Source organism: Canis lupus, chromosome 2, assembly GCF_011100685.1.
Source record: "Canis lupus familiaris isolate Mischka breed German Shepherd chromosome 2, alternate assembly UU_Cfam_GSD_1.0, whole genome shotgun sequence".
NCBI classification, from domain to species: Eukaryota; Metazoa; Chordata; class Mammalia; order Carnivora; family Canidae; genus Canis; species Canis lupus.
This window is the reverse complement of record NC_049223.1, coordinates 83,294,216-83,316,770: the sequence shown is the minus strand read 5'-3', so window position 1 is coordinate 83,316,770 and position 22,555 is coordinate 83,294,216. Positions and strand designations below refer to the sequence as shown.

The following is a 22,555-nucleotide window of genomic DNA, read 5'->3' as shown; positions in this document are numbered from 1 at the left end:
GCAATCCGAGGGCTACCTCTGCCCACGCTGACTCACGTGGAGCCCCCAGGTGGCGGCACCGTCTGCTGTGCGGTCCGCGGGACCTGTTCTGCTCCGCAGAGGCACCGCACCTCGCTGGTTCGAGGACCCTGGGCTCAAATCCTGCTTGGCCACCCACTAGCTGTGTGACCAGCCCTCGAGGGCCTTGACCAGTGGGCAGAGGAGGGTAACGGTACCAGCGCTGGAGCCCACTGGGCTGGAGCCTGGTGAACGCCCTGACTCGAGGTACAGTGCTCCCTCCACCTGGGCCAGCAGGTGCTCAGTGAACACAGGCTCTAACCAGCTAGGATGGGGGGCGGGGGGGTCATGCATTTGCTCAGGCAACAAACATTTATGAAGTGCCTCCCCTGCGCCTGGTACCGTGCCCGGGACACCTGGCGAGTAGGAAGCCTTGTCCCCTGCTCCCGGGGGTGGGGGGGCGGGCTGCAGTCTCTGGGAAGAGACACCTGGCAATGAGGGGCCGCAAAGCGTGCTGAGTTGCCATGGTAACCTGTGACTTCGGCCTCACCACCGCCAACCCCGACCCATTGAGCCACATGGATGCAGAGATGAAAACGCCGGCTACACCCACGGAGGGAAGCGGGCAGCTGGGGCCGGAGCCTCTACCCGGCAGCCACGGGAGGGCCTGCGCCGGGCCAGCCCCTGCCCAAGGGTGGTGACCAGCCATCTCAACAGGGGTGGAGGCCTCAGCCTGGCGGAGGAAGCCAGCACGAGGCTTTGAGCCCTCCCTGTGGGGTGAGAGTCCCTCCCGCTGCTTCTAGAAGGGGTCAAGAGCTAAGCCTGCTGAGGGCTTCTGGGGCACGCGTAGGACCACCACCTTCCTGGGGAGTCTCGGGAGCAGGACAAATCCCGCCGCGTGTCCTTTGCCTTCTGCACCCCCACCCCCCGCCGCACGCCCCGCGGCGTACCTCGTACCTGCTTCAATAAGCAAAAGGTGGAAAGCCGCGGTTAGGGGGTGTCCACTGTCCCCCCCAGCTGCCCCGGCCCCTGACTCCCCACCCCGGCCTGGAGGGAGCCATCCTTTCCTACAAACGCTGTTATCTCCCTGAATCTTCACAGCCTTCGTTTTTCAGACAGGGGAACTGGAGCCCAGAGACAGAAAGTTACTGGTCTAAGGTCACAGGGCAGCTTGCTGGGAGCTGGGATTTTGGGGATTAAATTCTTGCGTGAGGGCTGGGGTCGGTGGGCCGGCCTCTGCCTCTCGAAACGCCGCGGCTCTGGGGCTGGGGGGCCGCATCGCGTGCCTTCAGGGCCGGACGCGGAATTCGGGCGGCTGCCCCCATCCTGCCTGAGATGCTGGGGTCTCTAGCTCACGGACTCCCCCGTGGTGGCGGCAGAAGGGGGTCCACGCGCCTGGGGTAGGAGTGGTGGGGACCCTCTCCCGTAGGCAAAGGAACCGGCTCAGAGGACGACCCGGCAATGTGGAGCCTCCTCACCTTGGGGTAAAGAGCCAAGATTGGGGACCCGGGGAGATGACCGCGGCAGAGCCAGCGAGGGTGGCCTGGGGAGGGGGCTGTGGCCGGAGTGGTTCCTAGAACAGCTGTGTTTATGTATTTTTTCTTTAGAGTAATGGCATTCTTTCGAAATGCACCCAAAAATTTTGTGTGGAATTCAAGCATAGCAGACAGACAGACGTGAAGCTGGTCTCGGGAAGTGGAGGCGAGGCCCCTCTGAACCCCATTTTCTCCACCTCCCATGTGGCTCCGCCTTCTTGGAATCCCTCGGACGCTCTGGAACCTAGTCTGGAAAACCGGATCCTAGAAACTCCAGTGGTATATTGGGGTCTCTGGGGAGCCGGAGAGGCCAGAGGTGTGGAGAAGCGCGGCATACACGGGGGAGACGGTTATCCACAAACACCTCCCGGGGAGCAGGTTTCAAATGTGGACAAAATGATCATATCGTTCACGATCGAAATGCTTTTCCAGCCACTTCCCCAAGAGGCCTCCGAAAGGGGAATTCGAGGTTGAGCTCCCCAAAGCAGGGATGGCCAGCCGAGCCAGGAAGGCTGGGGCCCGGTGGCCCGTGTGCGGCGGCTGTCGTCGGCATTACGTACCAGCCACCCGGCCGCCCATCTGCGCTGTCCACCCGGGCTTGGCTCTGGCTTCTGGGTCACAGGACCCCGGAGGGTCCCCTGCTGTGCTATGAGCTCTAGTCTTGAACCAGAAGCCAAGCCTTGAGGGACTTGGGTGGATTTTGATTAGATCCAGTGCAAAACTTCTTAACCTGGTGGCATCGGGGACACCCAAGGACCCCGCAAGAGTATAAAAACGTGCATCGTGGGATCCCTGGGTGTCGCAGCGGTTTGGCCCCTGCCTTTGGCCCAGGGCGCGATCCTGGAGACCCGGGATCGAATCCCACGTCGGGCTCCCGGTGCATGGAGCCTGCTTCTCCCTCTGCCTGTGTCTCTGCCTCTCTCTCTCTCTCTGTGACTATCATAAATAAATAAAATTAAAAAAAAAAAAAACGTGCATCGTGTATTCTTCTCAGGGCAGGGTTTATACCTTCCTCGGGTCCTCAGAGGGTCCTACAACCAGCAAAAGGTTAAGACTGACTACAACTCCCTCGGCTGCCACTTCCTTCAAGAAGTCTTCTAAGATTTCACCTCATGAACAGTGATTGCTCCCTTCTCTGTACCACAGAAGCCCTCGGTCGCGCGGGAGGGCCCGGCCGGGTGGCGGAGCTGGAGGCAGCCGGCGCTCCCTGTTCCCGCACACCTGGTTGGAGGTGCTACCCTGGATGTCAAATGAGTGAAGCACAACTGTGTTGTTTTCCTGCTTAGCAGTTGGTTGTTTACAGCAAACCCTCCGAAGCCCCGAAACCCTGACCCCTGGCAAGCGTCCCCCGTTCACTGTATGCAACCACGGTCACTGGGTGCTTGAAAGACTGTTTTTGTCAAGGGGACCTGAACCCCCTCCCGGCCCATCCTGTTGCTCCATCCCGTGGGCCCTGGAGCCCTCTGTGTACTTGGCCGCTTGTCTCTCGACGCCCGTAACCCCGGCCGGGACGCGCAGGGCCAGGCCGAGACGATCTGTCCCAACCGCCATGGGCCTAGTTTTCCAGCGACGAGCCCTGAGTTCCAGGTCTGCCTGAGGCCGAGCCTCCCGGGCCTCTCACATCACCCCCAGCTTACAAACGGCTGCCGATCCCACCCGCCTCCGGGCAGGGGCAAGACCGTGGAGGTGAAGCAGCACCCAACAGTCACCAAGACCACCGGACGGAGCCGGGGACGGTGCCACAGTCACGCGGGGGGACTGTCACCGTAGCACTATGGTCACTACAGCACCAGGGCGGCGGATGGCACGCGGTCACGGGGACCCCTAGGAGCCCGAGGAGGTGTGACTGGGGGTCGGCGTGAAGGACGGGAACGGGGCCGGCCCTGCACCCTGTGCCCTCCTCTCTCCAGCACCCTGCAAAACCCCGGCAGAGCAATGACATAGCCCCGGAGGCCCCTGGGGAGGCTGTGCTGAAACCTTGCTTGATGGATGCTGGTGTCCACCCCTCCTTCTGCCCCCTGCCCGGGTCACTGTCCTCACTGATGTCACTCTGGCAACGACGGTGCCCAGACCCTAAGGGGTGGAAGGGACCCAGGTGGCCGCCCAGAACCTAACCTCCCCACGGCACTCGCACTTAGAGAGCAGCCCGCTGGGCTACAGGAAGCTCCGGAGGGCAGGCGGGCGCTCCTGGGGCGGGACCGGGGTCTGCATCCCCGAGGCCTCCCCGCTGCCCCGCGCGGCCCGCCATCCCACCCGGACCAGGTCCCTTGCCTCCGTGCGTCGTGAGGCAGCCGACTCCATCCCCAGCCCCTGAAGTCCTCAACTGAACACCGCGGACCTGCCATCCAACCTAGGCCATGGCTTCTAGCCCTGGTCATCTGGAGCCCGCTTCCTGGACACCCTCCAGCTGCTCAAGGACCCTCTCGAAGTGTTGACCAATACTGACCACAAAGCTCCGGAAGGTCCTTCGACAAAGTGGAACAGAAAAGTGTCTCCTTCACTCTGGGCACCAACACATTTGCTTTTATTTTATTTTGGGAGGGGACGGGGGGGGGGGCGTTAATCTTTATTGCCATTAACGTCACCTTGCTGGAGGTGGCTCATGTTTCCAAAACATCACGGGCGCTGTCAATCTGGAGACAGTCGTCACACCAGACCCCAAGTGCCACCAGGAGAGCCTCCTTTATGTGCTTCTCTGGGGCCGCTCCAAGGCCTCGCTGGCTGAATGGATGAGCCAATCGGACGCAGTCGCAATGACCCCGGGGCCTTGTCACCCTCGAGCTGGGTGGCATCAGCGAGGACAGATCAGGACCTAGCAGAGAGCAGGTCCCCGGCAGACTCTGATCTGAGGCCTGGGTCCCGGAGGACTCCAGCCCACTCCGCCCGGGCCGCTGCAGCCTAGATGCGCCGCCGGCCCCTTCACTTCCACGCGGGCGCAGAGATGTCGGGGACACGGCCAGCATCTCCGAAATCCCACGCGAAGCTGAGAGCACAGCCGGGCTGGGAACGCGCTCGGAGGAGGGCAGAGCAAGTCTGCCGGGGAGGCTGCGGAGGGGAGCCCTGGCCTCCTGAGAGCTAGCTCCGGCCGCCGCCTGACCGCGCCCCTCGTCCTGGCTTCTGGCAGCCCCGGGACCCTGCGAAGACTTCCTTAGCTCTTCACTTCTCTGCTTAAAACCCTCCAACTGCTCCCAGCTTCACTCAGCCTCCGGGCCACTGGGCCACAGACCGTTACCGAGATTGTTGATCCCCACCTGCCTGGCCCTGCTCCCCACCCCTGCGCGGCACCCACCCCACCCCTCCCCTGCACCCAGCCCTGCCTGGAAGGCTACTCCCTCCTCTGGGTCTGCTTTGCCTCTTTGGGTTTCCCCTCAGCACTTCATACGACCTAATGTGCTCTCTGTGTTATGTGTCTTGTTTATTATCGGTCGGTCCCCTTCGCAAAACTGTCAGCTGTTTGCGCGGCTGGGGATTTTTGTCTGCTTTGCCCATTATTGCATCTCCAGGGGCGTGTACAGGGCACCCGGGAGGTGCAGAGATTTGCGGAATGAATGAACAAGCGAATGCATGCATGCATGAATGAATGAATGAGCTCCCACCCACCGTTCACTCGCTAACCCGGTCAGGTATCTGGTGCCCTCTTTCTGCGAATCCAGAGGCCGGTTTTTCTGGGGCTCTAATCGCTCCCACACGGGTCCCACAGTAGACGCGTGTGCCAGCGTCTAAACAGACTCCCTGTTCTCCTTTTCATTTGGCTTTAACTTTTCCTGACCTTCACGGTTCATCTGAATCATGTGGTTCAAATGTTTCCTTGCAAATATCTTATATACTGGATGTATTTTTAGATGGTGTCTTTTGAAGTCAACAACAAGGAAGCCACTTCTAACATTCTAGGTGCCGTCATGCTCTTGCACAAGGAGAAAGGGGAGTAGGTTGGGTCTGGAATCATTCCTGCCCCGATGCCCAGAACTCTGTTGGGTTTTGAAGGTGGCGGCAGGTCGGGACAAGGTCTTTCCGGGACAAGTTGCGGTGACTGTCACAACCAGATAGCTTTCCTAGGTAGGGAATGACGACGACGGCCGAGGGCTGCCTTCTGGGAAACACAGCTGAGGTCATTTCTCAGTGGTGACCTCGACGAATAACAAGATGGAAACGGAGCAGGGAAAGTAACCAGAACGAGAGAGCGAGCGAGCGAGCAGAGGGCTCCGTGCAGGGGTCAGGGCCACAGGCTCTGCGGAGCTCGAAGCTTAGGAGAGCCTGGAGTCGACGTGAGCACTGGTGCGCGGGCTGGGTGGACTGACCGCGAGCTCGTTGGCTCGGTTCAGTATCACTAGAGCTAGTAGGCGTCCTCTAAAGCCCTGATGCACAATTTGGTGGCTTTAGGATAAAGGCTGGCAGTTCTCCTTGATACACTAGTTGGGGCATTTGGGCCACATTTCAATCCCTTGAAAGCTAAAGGTCAAAAAAAAAAAATTAGTATCTCCTGTAAGAGTTGAAATAAACCCAAGGCAGACGGCGAGCTGGAGGTGCTGAGACAGCTGAGCAGCGGCGGGGAGCCTCTGCCCAGCGCAGGCACAGTTCCCAGCACCGCGCTGCTGCTCGTTCAGTCAGTGGGTCTGATGAGTAGCAAGAAAGGCTGAGATCAGCAGCGAACAGGACAAATGTGCTCTGAAGAGGTCTCTTCCTCCCAACGCGGGGAGCTTGGCAGTCTGTTGCTTTCCCGGATGGCGGGTCCACGAGATGAGAACTCTAAGGCCAGGATCTTGGGGGCCGTTGTGCCCTCTCTCATTTTACAGGTGTGCTTCTCAGCTGCCGCCCAGACAAGGCAGGTGCTTTCCTGGGGTTGTAGCAGAGCTGGGCCTTGAACCCAGTCTCTGCCTCCCAGCCCAGGTAAGCCAGGCCACGGGTTCAAGACTGGGCCCCAGTTGCGTCATCTTGTTCCCCGAGGAAAGTGGGTGGGTCAGTAGGAGGGAGGTGTTTGCCCATTTGTAATAGTCCAAAGTGCAAGTTTCCCCTTGTTGGAAACCCAGGGACATGATGCCACCAGCTGAAAGGCTTTCTCTGGATGTCACAGGTCCGACAGGTGGCCTACCTTCTTGCTCTAAGCCGCATCAAACAGGCGCCAGATCCTTTTCTCAGAAATTTCCAGCAAAGTCTGCATTCAGGGTGAGGGCGGGGGAGATGGGCCACTGCTGTCTTCCGCAGCACCCCCTTTTTGGTGACTTTCCCACATCATTGTTTAAGAAGCTATTTCGTCCAGGTGGCTCTGGGTCCCACAAGAATCCCTGCCTGGACCCATCCCCTCTCTTCCTCCTTTTTCCTGTTCTCCTCTGTACTGGCCTGACTCAGGGTCGGAGACACCGACCGCTTGCTCACCTCCCCAGCTCCCTAGCCCACTCTATAATACCGTCCTTCTTTGCCTCCTGCCTCCCTTCCCCAGTTCCAGTGGGGTACATAGTCTCCGACCCGGTGGTTTCTTGTGCCTGGAGTGACCTTTCCACATCCCTTTTGCTTGGAACCCAAATGCGGCCTCCTTCAGGAAGCTTTCTGCGAACCTTTGTTATAGATTAACAGCTCTCCTGGGCGCCCCCGCCCCTGGGGTGGGGGTGGCGGGGTGGCGGTCCCCAACCTCCGGCAATTCCTGCCCTTTTAGAAGCCCTGAATGTGACCTCATTTGGAAATAGGGTTTTTGGAGATTGTAATTAGTTAAGGCTCATTACTGGTTGAGGCGTCATTACCCACTGACTGGTATCCTTACAAGGAGAGGAGAGGACACAGAGCTGGACAGAGAGGTTAAGGCCCCATGGGGAGGCAGAGACAGGAGAGGTGCCACCACAAGCCAAGGAACGCCAGGAGCCACAGAGCTGTTAGAAGCAAGGAAGGAGTCTCGCTTAGAGTCCTTAAAAGAGTGGGGCCCTGCTCACAGCTGGATTTCAGACCCGCGGCCTCCATAACCGAGAGAACATTTTCGCTGTAAGTCATCAAGGTAGTGGTACTTTGTTAGGGCGGCCAGGAGAGGAATACGCACTGTAATTGGTGCCTTGCCTCTGAGCACCTAGCCGTGTCTCTGGGTCTTTATTTATCTCTGTTGCACCCCCACCCCCCTCCAGGCCTAGAGCTGTGCCAGACACCTGACGGACACCGCAAGTAGGTTCGGTGAACCAGACGGTCATCATGGCGTAGACGGGCCTGGGCCTGCCCCAGCGCCAGGAATGGGAAGGAGGTGGGACTTGCTGAACAGACAGGGCAGGAAACTAGGATTCACAAATCTATAGAAAGGGCGAGTCCCTCGCTAGCTGCTTTAGGAACAAGGCTATCGACCCACATAATGCAAATTCAGTAACAGCAAAGCAGAGGCAACTCTGAGCCAGCTCTCATATTATCCCCCTGAAATGAATGGCCCCCCGAGTCCCAGCTGGACCCTTCCTTAAAATGTTTGGACTGGGCCCCCATCTGTTGCCCCTGCCTGCCTCCACGGGCCTGCAGTCACAGCCCAGGACTTTAATCTAGCCATTTGCCTCATGTTGGTGCCAAAGCTGGAACAGCCACTGCAAATACTTCCAAACAAATAGTCCACTTCTCCTCCTCCCAGGGGCCCCTGCCAATAACCCTGTCAAGGTCAAAGACTTTGGAGGCTGTGCAGGCTGACTAGCTAGCCAGGAGCCTTGAGGGGAAGAGGGATGGGCCCAAGCTCTGTGATTGCTTTCATGGGAGGAATTCCAGGGAGCACAGAAAATAAGAAAAAGGAGTCTAGTGGGAATAACAGAGCAGGACCCTTCCGCCTGGAGCCCCTAACCATGGCCAGCCCTACCTCTGTTGACCCCCGTGAGTTGTGGGTAGGGACAGATGTCTCCAGGTGGGGAGCTTTCTAGCTCCCGGAGCCTTTGTGTCCCTTTAAGAAAAACCCTCCCTTGGGTCACCTTTGCAGCCTAAAGCACACTACACCACCGCCTCACCACCGGCACATATTGCCAAAGATCATTACGGGAAACTGGGTTGTCACTCTTTCCCAAAGGTAAACGAATTTCCCTCTGGGATATGCCACCTGTTGGCAGAGGCTATGGTCTTCCTTCCTTCTTTCCCTTTTGGGGACCTTCCCCCTCCAGATCCAATCCGCCCCAAATCCAGGTTGGAAGGGCTGTCAGTTGCAGCCTCTCCTTCCGCCGAGGTGAAGGGAAGGACAGTCAGTCATCTGTGAATCAGGCTGTGGCTGGTGCCACCCTCCCTGGCTCTCTGCAGTGGCTCCAGGACCACCCCGAAACCCACAACCCACTCAGTGGGCTCCTGGAAAGTCCCCACCACAACACCCGGCCCTCTGTCCCAAGCCCAGTGGGCCCCCAAACTCTCCTGGCTCGGGATTGTCCCGGGGCCTTCTCACTGGCCCCAGATGGACTCAGACAGATTCCAAATTCCCCACCATGGCAGCAAGTGGAGGGCTCATTAAAAAGTAGCTTTAGTAATTGGTCAGACAGTTACGAGTTAGAGGGAGCACTCTGGTTCATCCTGAGGGCTGATGACTAACCCCAGCATGAATGGCACTGCAAGTTTCACAGGCCCCCATGGATCCCGTTCCCGGTGGCCGGATACCAATTTAAGACATATTTCTAACCGGCCCTGAGTTTATTCCCTGGAAGAGGATGTCCATTCCTAGTAAGGTGGGACACGGTCCCCCGGTGCATGAACTTGCAGGGTGCCACTCTGCACTGTTTTACGAGTCACCAACACCCCCCCCCCACCGCCCCCGCCGCCGCCGCCAATGCCATATACTTCTTTAATTTAGGATTGTTTATAGTCAGTCAAGTTTTTCCAGATTGACTAAAAGAGTTCTTCGCAAGCCTACTGCAGCCAGTTACAAAAGCAGTAAAAGAGACCAGGACTTGGGCCAGCTGGAAGAGTCCGAAGAAAGTTTCTGCGGGATGCAGACAGCTAAGGAATGACAATCACACCGAGCGTCCCACACCCCACATACCCCCACAAGGACACCTCCGTGTGCCATCCTGCTCCCCCCAACCCAGGGCTCTGGGGAACCCTCCGACGGGCCTCACCCCAGGAAAATGAAACAACTCTCACTTCTCCTTTTTCGGTGTGTCCAAGGGTTAAAAACACTTCCGAACTACCCTTCCAACTGCAAGGTCAAGCAGCTGTCCAAACCACCCAAGGAGAAGCGGGAGCCGGGGACAGCCAACCGCCGCCCGCTCGGCCGCAGGCTGCCCCTCCCCCACGCCGCCCGGCAGGGGAAGAGTTAAGGAGCCATCGGCTCTGGCTGATAGTTCGGACTCCAAAGTTCAGTCCCAGCCGGAGCCACCCCGGAGGAATTGTAAATCTCAGGGCAGTATTTAACAAAACAAAAGCAACCTGGAATTACATGCAGGTTTGGTTTTCTACAGTACATATTTACTTAATCCCCTAGGTATGTGGCTCCGTGTCAGATCAGCTGGCTCTGCTGGCCCTTTCACCCCCCCAACCCCCTCGTTCTTCCACAGTTGAAGTTTCAAACTAATTCCCTGTTTTTGCTCTTCCTCCTCGCAGGGCCGGCTGGAGACAGTCCCGCCTGCCAGCCTCCAACCTCTCTCTCTCTCTCTCTCCTTTGCTCTAGTCACTGGGTGAGTCAGCCTGGCTTGGGTCAGAGTTGGGTGACAGCCGGCTCACCCTCCCCACTCGCAGGCACCAGGTCTGGGAAAACCAGAGGAAGAGATGCTGCAACCGCCCCAGAGCGAAGGGCAGCCCTTGGGCGAGGGGGCCCTCCCCGCGCAGTGCCACCTCCTCATTTAATGGGGAGGGAACCCCTCTGGGGCTGCATCTGGGGGAGGGGAGGGGGCAGGGTTGAAGGTGAGAACAAGGACTCTGTGTCAGCTACTGTCCCCCTCTTTCTAGATTTTCCAAACACCTGGGCGTGGGAGTGCTTGTCAGGCCCGGCTGCACAGGCGAGCGAGACCTCTTCTCCCCCCTTTCAGACCCGAAGCAAGTATCCCCCCGGCTCGCTGCCTGGGGAGCTGCAGCCGCCCGGGTTGGGGCTGGGAAGCGGGTTGCCAAGGAAAACCCGGAGCCAGCAAGCAGGCGGCTCCCAGCTCTACCCAGGAGCGCACACACCCTGCACTCCCCGGGGTGGCGGCACCGAGGGGAGGGCGCCGGGGGACACGCAGCACCTTCCTCGGGGAGGGAGGGGGGCGGGCGGAGTGCGGGGGTAATGGGAGGGCGTCCTCGGTTTCGGGGTGTGCATGGGGGTGGGCGGAGGGGCGCCGATGCCACGGGAGCGGAGCAGCTCCGGACCTGCCCAAGGAAGACAGTTGGGAGCCCGGGACCTTTGCAAGGTGACAGTGCCGAGCTCGGGGGCGCGGGTCCCGGCGCGGCTGCAGGTGGGCGTCCCCGGCCCGCGCGCCCCCCGACCTGCGCGCCCTCCCCACGCCGCGCGGGGCCCGTACCTTCCTGGCGCCGCGTTCTGCGAACTCGCGGGCGAGCTGGCGCCCGATGCCTCTCCCGCCGCCGGTGATGAGCACGTTCTCCCGTGACAGGTCCCGCAGCTTGGCGGGCAGCACCAGCCCCACGGCGGCTTTGGCCACCAGGTAGATGATCTGCAGAGGGAACCCCACCAACGCGCCCAGCCATTTCCACACCATCCTCCGCGCCGCGGAGCCGGGCCGGGGGGGCGGGGAGGGGTGGGGGTGAGGGCGCAGGGGAGGGGGCGCGGCGGAACTCCCCGGACCAGCAACACAGCAATCAAAAAAAAAAAAAAAAAAAAGAAAAAAAGAAAACACCGCAAACAATAATAATAAATAACCCAAATTAAGGGTCGGAGAGGCGTCCCACCTTGGTCACTCTTGGAAACCACCTCTTCCTCCCCTCCCCAAATGCAAAACACAGGGGGTGAGGGTTAAAAAAAAAAAAAGAAAAAAAAAAAGAAGAAAAACAAAACAAAACAAAACAAGGATAAATTCTGCTCGGGAGGAGCAAAAGCGTCTGCGGAGGTCGGGACAGCCAGAGAGGGCTGGAGGGGAAGCCGGAGGTGGAAAGTTCTAACAAGAAGCCTCTTGCCCCAGCAGCCGCCGGGGCTGGGGAATTCGCAGGTAAATGTTTACAGGCTCGCAGAGGAGTTTAGGCAGCGGCGGGGGTGGGGGTGGGGGTGGGGGGGTGGGGGGGGCGGGGGGGGGAGGCACCAACCGCACGCGCGCACCCTGCTACAGTCCCGAGGTTTCAAAGTGCAAGATTGGAAAAAAAAAAAAAAAAAGAAAGAAAGAAAAAAAGAAAAAAAAAAAAAAGGTTCCAAATTGTAGCGCGCCCCCCCCCCTTCTCCAGGAAAAAAAATAGAGAAAAAGTGGTGCTGGTGCTGGTGGTGCTGGTGGTGCTGGTGCTGGTGGGCGGGGGGCGTGCGCGGAGCTCCCAGTTTCAGCCCGCGGAGGTCTCCCGACCCATTGCTATTCTGCAAATTGCCCGACCGCGACCCGGGGCCGGCAGCGCGCGCGAGGAGCGGGGGGTCCGGGTGTCAGTTTCCCTCCGCGCGCGCCTCGCCCCCGCGCGCGCTCGCGGTGCCTCCGGCTCTCGGCCTCCCGCTGCCGGCGGAGCCCCGGGGCTGGCCGCTCGATCCGGCGCCCTTTCCCGGCCTCGTTAGCATTTATTGCCTTCTTTTTGTCCTTTCCAACTTGGAGAGGGCCCGGGTGCGCCGCGCGTGTGGCTCGGGCGCCCTCGGCAGCGCCGCCTTATTCATTCGCGCCCCGGGCCGCAGCGGCGCGGAGCGGGAGGGCTGCCCTTTCCACCCCCCCGCCCGCCCCCCCATTTTTTAATACCCCATTAAGTCTGATTGACAGTTAAAGTTGTTGGGAGGCTTCACTACCGCGCCCGCGAGCGGCGGCCGCGGCCTCCCCTCCCCCTGCGCAGTGCGCGACGCGCGCTCCCGGGCGCGCACACGGGGCGCCGCGGCTGGCGCTCGGCCGGGCCGCTGCCCTGTCTCCGCGCGCCGGGACTTGCCGGCCGGGCCCCTGGAGCACGCTGGGACCGACTCCTGCAGACCGGCTCCCTCCCGGAGCCATTCCTCGGGGGCCGGGGGCCCGGGGGGCCGGGGGGCCGGGGGCAGGCCCGCCTTGATCCCGCCAGGTCGACCCGGGGTTATGTCAGGCTCTCTGGCCACCCCCTGCCTCCAGGTAGCCCCGGGAAGCCGCCCTCGCCCGGTGCCCGGACGCCTTCTGTCTTCACTTCTTAGTCTCGTGGCTGGGGAGGGTCGGAGAGGGAGGTGGGGGCATCAGCTGGGGAGCAGGGTTTTGCATTGAGAGGCGGGGGTGAGCAGGGTAAAGGAACCTCTGCCCCCAAGGTGCCAATAAAATCCCCATAAGATTAGCTGGGAGCATATTTATTGCTCATCTAGGGTTAGAATTACCTTGATTGACAGCAATTCCTTTAATAACAAAAGCCTGTAAACAGGATGTCCTACCAGGGCGCCCCCTGAGCTGCGCAGGCCGCGCGTCTTCTGTCCTTGGGTCCCCCTTGGGCTGCCCTAGCCTGGCACCCACCTTGCCACCTCCCGCCCTCCCCGCCCCCCCCCCCCCCCCCCCCCCCCGGGGAGAACGTCTGCTGTGCCAGAGGGTGGGACCCTGCTATTTAGAGATGCCTGTTGCAGGAAGTCTGGGAGGTGAGTCACAAAAAAGCAGCCTCGGTTTAAAGTGCTGATGGGACTTGCCTCCCACTGCCCCCGACCATCCGGGCCAGGAGGAGGAGGGAGGAGGAGGGTGGGCAGGGAACTCCTCTGTGATCTGGGGCAGCAGTTACCCCCCCCCCCCCCGCCCCCCGCCCCCCGCGCCAGGCTTGCTCGGGCCTCACCCCCAGGCGGTCTGATTCAGCGGGGCTGGGTGGGCCCGGAGACCGGGGCGCAGGGCGCGGGGACCAGGCGCTTCGGGGCCCCACCTGGTAGTTCTGCTGAGGATCAGGGGGAGAGCGTGGCTTTCAGAGAAGCTGACTTGGGGCTGAGGGGGGGCTGGGGATTACCCGGGCCACAAAGCCTCTAGCTCTGGGGAGGAGCTCTGCAGGTGAGGCTCCCTTCCGGGTGAGTTGGGAGACGCAGCATCTGGAGAGCCACCGGCAGGGCGGGGTTGGAGGACGGTCCTCCTTCGTGGACGGCTTAGGTTCTGACATCCAAAGCCTCCCACTGACCTTGCAGTGGGGACATTCCTATCTCCATTTCCCTGGTGCCGCAGCCAGAAGCGACAGGAAGGAGGGATTCAAAGACGGACCCGATTTCCCCTCCCACCGCACCCCGCTTGCTCGCAGGAGAGAGGTCGGACGGGGGCTCCCTCCTGTCTCCATTCAGCCCCCCAGACGCGGACCAGAGGGCAGGCCGATGCCATCCTCACCCCCAGGCCCTGGCTAAAGGCAGGACTCTGTCAAAGTGCCTGTCCCCTCCCACCTTGGAGTCCTCTAAAAATGGAGAAGAACCCCAACCTGAGAGAGCCCGGCCCCTTGGTCCCAGCCGCGCCTGGTGTCCGCGGGCCTGCTCCGGAGCCGGGGAGCCTGGAGCGGGAACGCCCGCAGCCTGTTGTCATCTGTCATCTGTTATCCTCGGAGCCGCCTAGTGGCCTGCCCGGGACACTGCGCCTCCAGGCCGCCCCCGCCGCTGCCTCGTCGGTCCCTGCTCGCTCACCAGCTCTCCTTTCCCTTCCAGACCTTTCTCCCGCGTGGGGGCAACACCCCAAGCCTCCCGGGCCGAGAAGGTCATCTAGCCCCACCTCGGCACATGCATTAAGCCCCTCGTAAGCACAGTGGCACGTTTGCCTGTGTCCCCTGGTGCCCAACCTGCTACCCGCCCCGTGCTGACGCCAGAGCCGCTGGGGGACCCGTGGGTCCTGCTTACGTGTCCCCTGCGTGTGTCTTTGGGTTGCAGAGCAGGCAGCGGGCCTTCAGGGTAGTGTTACACATTATTCTGATTTAAGAAATGAGACGGCTAGGGGCGCCTGGGGGGCGCCTGGGGGGCTCAGTCGGGTAAGTGTCTGCCTTTGGCTCAGGTTATGATCTCGGGGTTCGGGGATCGAGTCCCCAGTCGGGCTCCCTGCTCAGGGAGGGAGCCTGCCTCTCCCTCTGCCTCTATCCCTCCCCTCGTGCTTGTGTTCTCTTTCTCTCTCTCTCTCTCTCAAATAAATAAATAAAATCTTAAAAAAATAAAAATAAAAGAGGGGCACCTGGCAGGCTGGGTGGGTGGTTGCACGTCTGCCTTCAGCTCAGGTCCTGAGCCGGGTTCTGGGGTTTTGCCCCACGTCGGACTCCCCGCTCCAAGGGGAGACTGCCTCTCCCTCTCCCTCCCCCTGTCACTCATCCTGCTTGTGCGCTCTCTGTTTCTCCTTTTCTCTGTCTAATGAATAAATTAAAATCTTTAAAGAATAAATAAAGGAAATGACACTGCCTGCAGAGGTGGGACCATCACACCCATTTAACGCAGAAGGAAACAGAGGCACAGCATATCCAGGTGACTCACGGGAGGCCACAAGGGGGGGCCCCTCCCTCTCCCAGCCAGCAGCTTTGGGGGGGAAGCAGAATAAAAAGGAATAAGTCAGGCAGCCCTGAAAGGGGTGGGGATGGCTTCTGGCTGGGAAGCAGACACCTTTTTCCTACTCGGTTTACCTTCAGGATGTGGGTTTTGTGGGCCTGCCATCCCTGTGGGCTTCAGACTGCTTCATCAGCTGCCCAGAGGGGTGCTGTTTGCCGCCTCCTGGGTGGACCCCCCACAGACAGGTCCCAAAAAGACGAGGTTGAGGGGGCTCTGCGCTGCAGGGTGTCCAGAGGGTCCCAGTGGCTTGGCTTTAGTGGGAACCGCATGGGACAGGATGCCCCTCCTGCCTCCCATCGTCCTGTCTTTTGCTCTCGCTACCTCTCCTCCCTAAGCTTCCTTGGGGGCAAGGGGTGGGGGACTTAACTCCAGGCCCAAGTTTGAAATTTCACATCCCAGTGCAGGGAGAGGGCCCCACAGCCAGCCGCACCCCCTCCCCCCAACCAAAAAAAAAACCCGTGAAAGGAGCCTTTGTGGGTTTGATGGAGTGGGGGTGAGCTGTAGCCTGGAGAACTAACTTTTTCCATGACTCAGCTCTCCTGGCGCGGGGCGGGCCTGGGAGGTGCGAGGACCCAGCAGGGCAGTTCTGGAGCTGCCTTCCAGCCCGGAGCCGGAGGGGGGGTGGGGGGGGCGCCAGGGTTAGGGGGGGCCCCCAGGAGAGCCTCCCCTGAGACTAGCAGGCCTTGGATAGGCCACCGGCCTGTAACTGTCTCCGTCCCCCTCTGGGTCCCCTAGTCTTTACCTACTATTTCGGCCCCAGTGCCAAGCCCACGAACGTTCATGGCATGTTGCTTATCACCATCTTGGCTGAGACTGGAAAGACAAACGGGCATCAAACCTTGCCTTTTATTTATGAAGCTCAGAGAAGTTAAGAAAGTCACCCAAGACCACCCGGCTGAGATGGAGATGGGACCTGAGCCCTGGTCTGTCTCCTTTATCCCCGCGGAGACCGCGTAGGATCACCTGGGGCGCTTGTGAAAATACAGATTCCAGGCTGCATACGGGACGGGGGTGCACAGAGGCCGGGCAGGGGGTTGCTGGGCACCCAGCGTCTGAGAACTGCCCGGGCTGCCTGTCTGCGGCGCCTGCTGGAAGGTTCCCTTGCTGGCCGCCCCTGGGCAAGCCCTCCCGTTCCCTGCGCTTGGGGAGGACAGGCTGGGGGCCTCACTCGGGGGTGCTTGGTCTGGTCCGCTCTCCCGACCCCCGCCGCGGGGGGTCCCCCATCTGGCTGCCCCTGACGCCGAGGCCAGCAGAGCCAGCAGAGCCCGGCAGCCCCGGATCACGTCCCCGCTCCCAGCCCCTCCTCTCCAGGTGCCCTCAGCTGCAAAGAGTGGATCAGGATGCGACACGACAAGATCCCCGGCCAGGGGCGTAGCGAGTGCTCTTGTGTGTGTGGCCGGGTGGCCCCTGCCTATCAGGCCCCTCCATCCCTGCTGAGGAGCCAGGGGGGCCCCACAGGCTCAGGGTTTGCGGGGATCCCGCCCGCCCTGGAGCAGGGCTTCTGGAGCAGCTCTCCAGGGGACGCTTCCCCGGCCGTCCACCCGCACCCCCCGCCACACACGCCCTGGGACCCTTCCCTGCGGGCCAAGGAAACTCCTATTTGTCTTGTGATCTTTCCTTTAGCTCCTATTCTTTTTTGTTTTTTGTTTTTGTTTTTCCCCCAGGAAACTCCTCCTGGCTGTTCCCTGGGTCCCCGGCGTCCTCGCCTCTGCCAGCGCTGGCCCGGGGTCCCCTCGCTTGCCCCCAGTGTCCTCGCTCCCAGCACACTCACACTGCGCTGTGACCCGTCCCACATCTGACAGTCACAGTGTCGGGGAGCTTCTCAGGGTAGAGGCTGGACGGCCGGGGTGGCCGTGCGACCCCCGCAGTGGCCCTGGGCCCCCAGGGGCTGGATGCTTTGCTGTCACCGTGTCGGAATCCATCCTTGTTAAGGTGCGCGCTTTGCCATGACGTGGGGCCTGCTGTCCCCCATCCCCAAACTGAGTCACTAATGCCAAGCCTTAGGAGCGGAGGTAGGGGAAGTTTGCAAATGATATTCATTCATTCATTCATTCATCCACCAGCTGTTTATTGAGCAGTTACTATGTGCCAAGCCCCGTTCTAGATGTTGGAGAGACAGCAGCGAGGATAGCAAGGTCCGGGGTGGGCATCACCGCCTGGTCGGGAGGCGAAGAGCACCAGGAAGGAGACGGGCAGGGGGGGGGACAGAGGGATGAGGGCGGGCAGGGGCTGAGTGATGGCGGTGGTTGAACAGCTGCCTGAGGAGGTGGCCCGGGAAGGCCCCTCTGAGGCGACCATGGGGCAGAGACCTGAATGGAGGGGAAGCGAGACCACAGAAATCCGGGTGAGGGAGCACAGGGGAGGAACTGGGAGTCCCCAGGCAGGACTGTGCTGGGTGTGCGGGAGGAGCCAGAAGGGGCGGATGGGGAGGAGGGGGGAGGGGGGTGGGGCTAGCTCCCCTGGGGTCTGCGGCTCAGTGTGGCCTTGGACCAGCGGTGTCAGCATTGCCCAAGCCCCGCCCTGGCCTCCTGAAGTTTCTAGAATGTGACCCCCAGGTGCTTTACATGCACATCGAAGCTCGAGAGGGGTGAGGTTGGGTTCTGAGGGCCAAGAGGAAAACTGGGGGTTTCATGTCCATTGTGACAGTAGCAGAGGTGAGATGCTCCTGGGGCGGGGTCCTGAGGACCTGCAGGGACCGGCGGTGGCTGCGGGGACCAGAGCCAGGGGGAGGCCGCGTGGGGAGGCTGCAGGTGTCGGGCCAGAGGCGGCTGGGCAGCGACACGGAGGCTCTGCTGCCGTGAACACCAGCTCGGGGACCTCCCGGGAGGTGCCTTCCCTCCTCCGAGGGGCCCTGCGGTTGAGCAGGATTTTAACGGTGATCACTTGGGGGCTGACACGCGTGGGCACACGCACACACATGCACAGCCTCGTGTGACCGGGGGTGACTTTGCCCTGAGCGGGACAAGCTGGCGGTGGGGAGGGAGAGGCAGGATTTGGAGAACCTCGAGGTGCAGCGGAGGCCGGTTCCTGGAGCTCAGGGTGGGCAGCCTGGAGGGCTGGTACCCTGCAGGGTTGGCGCCCGAGGAGCCGCAGAAGATGGGGTGGGCAGGGGGGGACAGAGGGGGAAACGGGCTTGGGACAGAGGAAAACCCCCGTGGGGAGGGGATGCTTGGTCTGCCAAGGCTGGAGACTTCAGAAACCCAGTAACCACCGCCCCCATAGAGCATCTACCAGGTGGGCCCCTTCCCCTTGGGAGGACTGGGTGCGTACATAAAACCAAAACCCCAAACCCAAAGCAGATAGAAGGGCTTCTCTTGTGCATGGAAAACAGCCCCCTTGGCCAGGGGAGTGTTCCCACGGAACGACACCTGCCCGTCCTTCCTCTCTGGCCGGGGTCTGCTGGTGCTGGCAGGTTTCCCCAGGGGGTTCCTTGGGCTCCGTGTGAGTGGACGTGGGTGCTGGGGCCACTGGGTTTCCCTCTGGCTGCCGGGGCTGGGTGGGAACGCGGGCCACCGCCGAGGCCGGAGACGTGGCAGGAACACAGATGGGCTGGCGGGGCGGCTGGGGTGGGGGTGAACCCGAGAAATCCTGGGTGGAGGCCAGGAGGGCACCCAGTGGCTGTCACCTGCCGCCTGCCTCCGGGTGGGTCCCACAATCCTAAATCAGGGCGCAGAGTACTGGTGGGAGGGTGGCCCTGGGGTTGGCATGATCCTGACCTCGGATCCGAGCCCTGCCTGCTTAGTCACTGTGTGAGCGGGGCGGGCCGTTTGCCTTTCTGAGCCTCTGTGTTCCCGTCCCCAGCATGGAACTGTGACCACCTACGGAGAGGACGTCTTTGGGGGGCTTGGTACCCGGCAGAGAGAAGATGCTCAGTGGGTGTTCTTTTCCTTTGTCCTGGCAACACGTCCTTAAGGACCTCACTCTCAGGGGTGGGGTGGGCAGAGGGAGAGCCTGGGTGACAGGGTCACCATGGGGGGTAAGGAGGGGCTATCTGAGCGGCAGGGTGCACGAAGCCTTCCCTGGCACTAGGACGGGCCTGGAGCTGGGGCCACAGAGGTGCCCCACCCTTACCCTGGGCCAGGAGGCCGCAGCCCTTTCCGGTAGAGACGGCCTCTGCTGCAACAAGTGGACTCTGCTGTGGTAGCGACAGACATTATGTGAACAGACGACACGTAAAGCCCTAAAGATGAGCCTTCTCGAATGACCGTGGATGTGCGCCAACAAAACTTTATTTATGGACACGGAAATGTGAATTTCATAGAATTCACAGATGGCGAAATATCATTCTTGCCTTGATTACTTTCCAAACACTCAAAAAAACCTAAGAACCATTCTTCGACCTGCAGGCCTTACACAAAACGGCTTGGGCCGGGCTTGCCTTGTGGACCGTCGTTTGCCCGTTTCTGCCCTAGACGACCACGACCACCATCAAGACCTAAGAAATAAAAAAAAAAAAAAAAAAAAAAAAAAAAAGACCTAAGAAATACACGAAGTGCGAACCTCCGAAGAGCAGGCTCTGTTTTCTTGCCCTTTTTCTGGAAATGGATCGCAGGGCCTGGCCCGCATTGACGTCCGCTCTAAGAGGTGGAAAATCACTAGGGACACTGAATGTATTGAGAAGTTAAAAAAAAAAAAAAAGCAGTAAGACGTGAGAGTCTAGGGTGGATTTAAGGCCCCACAACTAGTGAACATTTATTGAATGCTCACCGCCCCCCGGGTGCTATCTGTAGATGCTCAAATGCAATATCTCATTTAGTTCTAACATATGGGGACCCTGAGATCCCCAAATGTTGCCACTTGTAAGTTCTCAAGCAGGAGGTAGGCCTCTCGGGGCCTGACTTGCCATCCCAGGGCCTCCCCTTTGTTGCCGCTCATCTTAGGGGCCTCCCCTAAGATTTATGGCATCTCTGCCATCTATTATGAGAGTGCTGTTTATTATGATGACCAAGAGAGCCCAGTCTCCCGGTCCCCTTGGCTCTGCATGTGCATCCCAGGTATTCCAGACTCCTGTTTCCTTTGTGGCACCTGGCCTGCTGTCGCTCAGCGGGCGGGGACGCCGGGCTCCCTCCTACCAGCTCTGGTTCTATTCCTCGAAAAGCCCCTGTTTGGGCAATTACTTCAGTGTCTTTTTGCATGTTGCCCTAACCAATTTGTAAAATACGAGTAGATGGGGGACGCCTGGGTGGCTCAGTGGTTGAATGTCTGCCTTCAGCTCAGGGCGTGACCCCGGGGTCCTGGGATCGAGTCCCACATCGGGCTCCCCACACAGAGCCTGTTTCTCCCTCTGCCTGTGTCTCCGCCTCTCTCTCTCTCTCTCTCTGTGTCTTTCACGAATAAACAAATAAAATCTTAGAAAAAAATAAAGTAAAATAAAATAAAATACGAGTAGAGAAATAGACAAATTGAAGCATGTATATTCATGATAAGATTATGTGTCTTAAATATAGGAAAATTAATAATAATCATTATTATTTTACATTTTCCTGAGCACCTATTAGACGCCAGGTCCTGTGCTTCGTGTGGATTATCTTCCTGAACCATCACGGCCACTGGCTGCTGGGGCTCTGTCCCCATTCAACAAATGAAGAAGCTGAAGCCCACATACGGGGAGCAACTAGTCCAAGTTGTGCAGTTTTGGGTGGTGTCGCTAAAGCACATGGAAAAATCTGATCTTCTGGACTTTGTGACTCTGAAGCCTCAGTCAGGTGTTTGTTGAGCTTATGCTGGGACGTCAGTTTTGAAGGAAAAGAATGACACCCTCCCCCGCAAATCAGACGCTCAATATTGACAATATACTACGTGTTACAGTTCGCCTAAGGAGCAGGGCATAATTGGGAATTTTATACTTTTTTATTTTTAATCTCCCTGGGAAGAGAAGTCCGTTTTCCCACAGTTAGGGCAGTAAAACCCTCAAAGTGTGAGGATACACATTTATCTCACCAGCATGATCCCATGTTTGGAAAGAAAAAGCTGAAAGTACATATTCGTATTTATTTAGTCACCATTTGGTCGGGATTTACCGTGTGCCGGGCGGGCAGTATTCTAAATGCCTCACTTTCATTGAATTTAATCCCTTTTCATCAAAATGGCTCCTTTGGAGAAGGATCCGTATTTCTCGTTTAAGTCTATGGAAAGGAAGGTCAAGCAGCTTGGTCAAGTCATGGAGCCAGTGAGTGGCAGGTATGGAATTCAAATTTAACTCGGTTTTATATTCTGTTTCTCTCTCTCCTGGCTCTGGACCTGTGTCTTTCCCTGTCTCTCTCGGCGTGCACACACACGCGCGCACACACATGTGCACACACACACAGAAACAAGAGAGGAGCACATCAAGACATCAACAGTGGCTGCCTCTGGATGATAGTAGGCGCGTGTGGTTTTCATCTCCTTTTTAGGTCTTTCTACATATTCCTAACGGTCTATAATGGGCTTCTGTTAAGAAAAATCCACCCGATGATCGTTATGTACAAGTATATCGTTTTAGAGCCAGCAGGATACGGGAGTTCTGGTGTGAGGCCACGGAGCCCCTGACCATGGGCCTCTTCAAAAAAATCTGCTAACAAATAAGACGGGGAGCCAGAGCCTTTGCCTCTTGGAACTGCCTAATCCGTCCTATAATACCTTGCTTTGTAGGAAAGTTCTGTGTGTAAATCCCATAAAATCCCATAATGTGCAGCTGACACTGAGCCTACCCAGAACAAAATCTGCTAATGATCACTGCTTGCCAGGAGCCTGCAGAAGTGACCAGGCATCTGTCACAACCCCCCACGCCCGCCTCCCGCCTAAACCTTTTCTGATAAGGGCTTTTTCCATGAGTTTATAAAAACACTTTGTTCGGATCACGTTGGCTCTTTATTTCGTCTTACTTGTGCGCCGAACGTCTGCAGGACTGGAAGGGGCTGAGGCTAATCCTGAGGTTTGGGACACAGGGAAAACCACAGGTTTGGAAATCCAGCCGTGACCCACCCCCCGCCCCCCGTCCCCACTGCCTCCCTGTGGGGACTGGCCCTTCTCCAAGGCTGCTGCTGCAGGTGAGGGAGGCTGCGCTGCCCGGGAGCGGCTCCTGGCAGTGGGCGCTGCCCTCACAGAGCTCGAGTGACTCCAGGCTGGGTTGTTAAGCCCTCTGTGCCTCCACGTCCTCAGGTTGAAAATGAGGGTCCTATTATTTACCCGGCTGGGCCCCCTGATGCTGGAGAGGTGTCCTTCCTCTCCTGTCCTTCCCCCAACATACTGCCCCTGCGTGGGTACCCACTGTTTAGGTTTTCACAGCTCAGGGCTTGAAAGTTTGTGAACTGTAGGTCTGAAAAGACTTACATTAAAGTTGTTAAAAACAGGACTAAGAATTCCTGTGTACTCTTCACTCATGTGTTAATGTTTTATAGTTGCTTACATCCATCCATCCATCCATCCATCCATCCATCCATCATCTCTTTGTACTTTTTTTTCCTGAAATTATGTCACAGGCCCAATTACCCGATAGTCCCAAACACTTCGTGTACAGTTT

At 59.0% G+C, this 22,555-nt stretch overlaps 1 protein-coding gene and 2 long non-coding RNA genes across 5 annotated transcripts in view; 2 read left to right on the top strand and 1 right to left on the bottom strand.

Annotated features, from left to right (window-relative positions):
* DHRS3 (dehydrogenase/reductase 3) overlaps positions 1-13,979 on the bottom strand; it is a 38,511-nt gene extending 24,532 nt beyond the window's left edge. The window contains exon 1 of one of the 3 annotated variants that reach the window (XM_038531963.1): positions 13,956-13,979. Coding sequence is in view for 1 of the 3 variants with exons in the window: in XM_038531962.1 (XP_038387890.1) it covers positions 10,952-11,146 (195 nt within the window). In the remaining 2 variants the exon portion in view is untranslated. Of the gene's footprint in view, positions 1-10,951; positions 11,623-12,897; positions 13,011-13,955 lie in introns of those variants that run through there. The other 2 variants (XM_038531964.1, XM_038531962.1) reach the window with 2 other exon arrangements.
* Positions 9,449-10,496, top strand: LOC119871139. The gene is made up of 3 exons (XR_005356179.1): positions 9,449-9,900; positions 10,059-10,132; positions 10,404-10,496. It is a non-coding gene; the product is annotated as an uncharacterized LOC119871139 (long non-coding RNA).
* Positions 11,196-21,890, top strand: LOC119870499. Its single transcript, XR_005356180.1, has 2 exons — positions 11,196-11,593; positions 20,553-21,890. It is a non-coding gene; the product is annotated as an uncharacterized LOC119870499 (long non-coding RNA).
* The last annotated feature ends 665 nt before the right edge of the window (positions 21,891-22,555 follow it).